This window comes from Limulus polyphemus, unplaced genomic scaffold (genome assembly GCF_000517525.1).
Source record: "Limulus polyphemus unplaced genomic scaffold, Limulus_polyphemus-2.1.2 Scaffold15173, whole genome shotgun sequence".
Taxonomy (NCBI): Eukaryota; Metazoa; Arthropoda; class Merostomata; order Xiphosura; family Limulidae; genus Limulus; species Limulus polyphemus.
The window spans coordinates 1-4,626 of NW_013680783.1; the positions used below are offsets into that span (position 1 = coordinate 1).

At 35.6% G+C, this 4,626-nt stretch overlaps 1 protein-coding gene across 1 annotated transcript; it reads right to left on the reverse strand.

Moving 5' to 3' along the window:
* Positions 1 to 274: 274 nt before the first annotated feature.
* LOC106477432 lies at positions 275 to 4,145 on the reverse strand (the record flags this gene model as incomplete). The annotated part of the gene is made up of 3 exons (XM_013938000.2): positions 275 to 857; positions 3,228 to 3,456; positions 4,015 to 4,145. Coding segments are annotated over 3 exons (440 nt in total), but the record flags the coding sequence as incomplete, so codon positions are not given.
* Positions 4,146 to 4,626: the final 481 nt, after the last annotated feature.

Consider the following 4,626-nt stretch of genomic DNA (forward strand, 5'->3'; position numbering starts at 1 on the left):
AAAAAATGTTGTCGTGGAGGATCGTGAGGAATGTGTAACTCTGAAACTATCTAAAAATGTACTGAAAGATCGCGAGAAACGTGTAAATCTGAATATAGCAGGATCCAACTTGACAGGCAGGATCGGGGTGACCCGGGTGTTGATGTCTTTATGGCGTGGCCCCCCCCCCTGCAAATGTTATTCACGTGACCGTCCGTAATAGAGGGTTTGAATAGTGTTCTTTGTCAAATATAACACATAACTTTATAAAACACTCACTAGACTTCTGTAATATTTATCTTTAATTGTAAACAATGTTACAAGGCACAAATTACACAAAAAAAAAACTATAGATGAAGTAAAACATCTAAATTTCAGAAGCAAGTATCTTTTGATCTGATATTTTTACGTCGTGGAGAATAGATGAGATTTGTCTCCGGAACATCACATCGAACAGTGACCTTTCTAACCTTTTGTATGAACTTTAACCTGCTCTCTATGGTATGACTTTCTTACAATGTGGGTTTTGGTAAACCGTTTCTTTCGCTTGTTTACCGAAAATGTGTTTGTAACAAAGCTAAGAGATAAGAAGAACAAGCATGGTTTCTGTTTCGCTATAAGTAATTAGCAAGACTGGAATTGAGCTTGAACCGGTGTTGTTTGTCGTTAGAGAGCCAAGTTTCTGAATGGTCAAATCTTTCAGTATTGAATCTTGACCCGTAACAACCCTAATGTTCTTAGTTTCTGAATGTTCAGTAAGTGCTTAGAAACTTCCAAGGCTGCACCGGACACTTGAGTCTACATCAACTTGTGAAGAAATAAAAACAGTCCAATCACACAGTTGAGCGATCGGGATGGTCTCATGACATTACCATGAACTGAAAAAAAAAAGAACAATAATTAATCCAGTATTTAAAAATATTGTATACAAGAATTGGAACCAGTATCGATATTTTGACAGCACTTTATACTTGTGCAAGTGGAAGAATATTCCATTAACACGATTTGAAACATTAATACAATCGTCTTTGTCTGGAAACTCTAAACTCCCACTGAAATCTCTCTACATTCATTAGACACCAGTGGCTTGTGCAGTACGTTGAAACTTACATTACTGTTAAACTCCCACTGAAATCTCTCTACATTCACTAGACACCAGTGGCTTGTGCAGTACGTTGAAACTTACATTACTGTTAAACTCCCACTGAAATCTCTCTACATTCACTAGACACCAGTGGCTTGTGCAGTACGTTGAAACTTACATTACTGTTAAACTCCCACTGAAATCTCTCTACATTCATTAGACACCAGTGGCTTGTGCAATACGTTGAAACTTACATTACTGTTAAACTCCCACTGAAATCTCTCTACATTCACTAGACACCAGTGGCTTGTGCAGTACGTTGAAACTTACATTACTGTTAAACTCCCACTGAAATCTCTCTACATTCACTAGACACCAGTGGCTTGTGCAATACGTTGAAACTTACATTACTGTTAAACTCCCACTGAAATCTCTCTACATTCACTTAGACACCAGTGGCTTGTGCAATACGTTGAAACTTACATTACTGTATTTTAGTAACAGTTAATTTTAGTTAGCATTTCCCTTTTCATGAAACTTAGAATCCAGTTGTTTGATGACCTCCCCCTCCCTCTCTTTGGCTCAGCGTCTAGTCTAAGGGCTTATAATGCTAAAAACCGGGCTTCGATACCCAAATTGAGTACAGCACTGATAACCCATTGTGTGCTTAAAACAAATAAAAGCTTTATGCGCTGTTGTTTGCTCTTTTTTTTTTTTCGAAAGTTACAACGCTAGAAACCGGGTTTCGAAAGCTATGGTGGGCAGAGGACAGATAGCCGATTGTGTAGCTTTGTGCTTAACTTCAAACAAATATTCTCTGTAAGGAACATAAGATGACGGAGATTAATTGGTGACATTAAGACAGGAATTTTCGCTCCTTAAAACTTGGAATAATTAATTATGCCAGTTTTATTAACGTGTGCTAATAATTTTAATTTACATAGAGACGACAGTTCCTCAACTACGTCACGTCCGACCCCTTTTCTAGAGAGACACCTATATTCTTCACGGCTGAACGAAGCTCTCTTCTTTTCGAAAATACTTTGGTCATCGAACAGGTCAGTAAAGTTCAAAAATGTTGTCGTTGTCAGTTTTTTCTTGTTTATGTCCAGAACTTATTATTTTAAGCGTTAATTTCCTTCAAAGAAATTTAATCAAACTGTAACTCAGGGTGGGCAGTGGGTGGGGGTTCTGTGTTATAGTTTTTGGATTCAGGAGTTGACGAGCCGGGTTCGAATCCTTGTGATAAGGCAAACTATTTCCCATCTTGATTGCGTTATAAGCATTACAGTCAGTACTTTAGCGTGTATGATGTATAGTGGTATGTTGCTGATTGGCTGTCTTTTCTTTGATTACTAGCCCGAAATGAGGGGGCAGACACAGACAGCTTTAGTAACTGTACCATAAATGCAAATACATTAATTAAATCAATTATTTCTGAAACCTTTGTTAATTTAACAGGAATTTGCGTGAAAGGGTAAAAAATATATTTCAACACGAGTTGTACATACTTAACCCTAATCTGTAATAGTTAAAAAATTGTATGAAATTCTTTATCATTTTCCCAATGGTTTATTTTCATTCGCTCTAATCTACAATTTTTGTTATCTAAAGTTTAATGCCAAAGGCTAACGTGCGTGATATTTACAATACCCGTACGCTAAACGGTAACATTTACTGAAAGGAAATCTACTTTTTCATATACTTCTCTCCAAATATAAACACAAAAATTACTAGAGCTTAAACCTTCTCTGTAAAAGGCGTACATTTCAGTTGAAAATGTAAAGACCCACCTGAACTAGTACTTTCAGAGACATGAAGACCGGAACTTTATATAAAGACCTCACCTGAACTAGTACTTTCAGAGACATGAAGACCGGAACTGTATATAAAGACTCACCTGAACTAGTACTTTCAGAGACATGAAGACCGGAACTTTATATAAAGACTCACCTGAACTAGTACATTCAGAGACATGAAGACCGGAACTGTATATAAAGACCTACCTAAACTAGTACTTTCAGAGACATGAAGACCGGAAGTATAGATAAAACCCACCTGAACTAGTACTTTCAGAGACATGAAGACCGGAACTTTATATAAAGACCCAACTGAACAAGTACTTTCAGAGACATGAAGACCGGTAGTATAGATAAAAACTCACCTGAACTAGTACTTTCAGAGACATGAAGACCGGAACTCTGCTGTTTCCCTCCTATCACTGTTTCCTCACTCCTTTCATATATCACCTTAAATAACATACTTGTACATTTCAGTCTCATTTCACCTTTCTGGAACTGGTTAGCGCGGACATTAAACTTGAGACCCAGAACAGTGGAGGACAAGTTAGAATTACGACGTGGCGGGTACTGCATTAAATAATCCGGATCAGCCTAGAGAAAGACGATACAACGTGGTTGAAAAAAATCAAAGTATGCCTATAACTAACTGTAACAAGATAATCGGACTGAGAGGAGTCTATGAGAATCTAATGAAAAACTGAATATAATATTGATTGTTAGAATTTATGTAGAAACAAGTCGTTGTGTTATGCAGACAATCGTTAAAATAACAAATATGATCTATTTCCATACCGAGAATGAATATAAGCTAACCAAGAAATTACTTTTAGATTTAATTATCAATAAACCTGAACGTTTTTATTTCTATTAAACGATTTTACTTCTAAATGAACCGAAAAATTGCTCACGTGTAATGAGTTATATCGTTTATCAACATGCAGACCTAATACGAAAGGTACTTTCCAAATCTATAAAGTCCCTCGTATTTAGTATCATGTTCTCATTACCACGTATTGTGCGTTACTGATCTCTTATCCGTAATTTGTTGAAAATATTTCACGTGTGGTCCTGTTTTATGATTGGACTAAAATAATTAAATCAAAATGAAGCTCGTGAACCAACCGACGTTATATTTCGAGTTGTACGTACCTCAACGTCGTTAATCTGCCATAACAACTTGGCTATTTGGTTTGAAAAGGCCGATGTACAGTTAGCTTCCATCATATCTCCAACCTCGTAACGACTGTGCTGTTTAACACCAATGTTTGGTCCATTGGGAGCTAAAGATAAAGCGGTGCGTAAAGAATTAAGCTACTGATCAGACTAAAGATACTTTTCAACTAAAGTAATGAAAGAAGTTATAGTCACCAGATCAACAGACTCTTTTGTGTGTGTGGAAAATGAAGTAACAGAAAATCTATTTCGTTAAAATAAAGTAAACCTGAAAATGAACTTAAAACTTGTAATAAACATAAACATAAAAACATAAACATAAAATTACTCTATCTTCATTATAGCAGCTACTATAAATAAAACACTCCTCAGAATACTTTCTATCACGAAGTGTTTTTATTTTGTGGTGAAACGAATCTGTCTGTCCACGATTGTATTAAGTTACTTATAATAATTTATTTTTAATGAGTAAAAAACATTCCTGCTAATACCTATAATAATTTAGTGAGTAAATAGTTTCTTCTAATACCTATAATAATTTAGTGAGTAAATAGTTTCTTCTAATACCTATAATAATTTAGTTAGTAA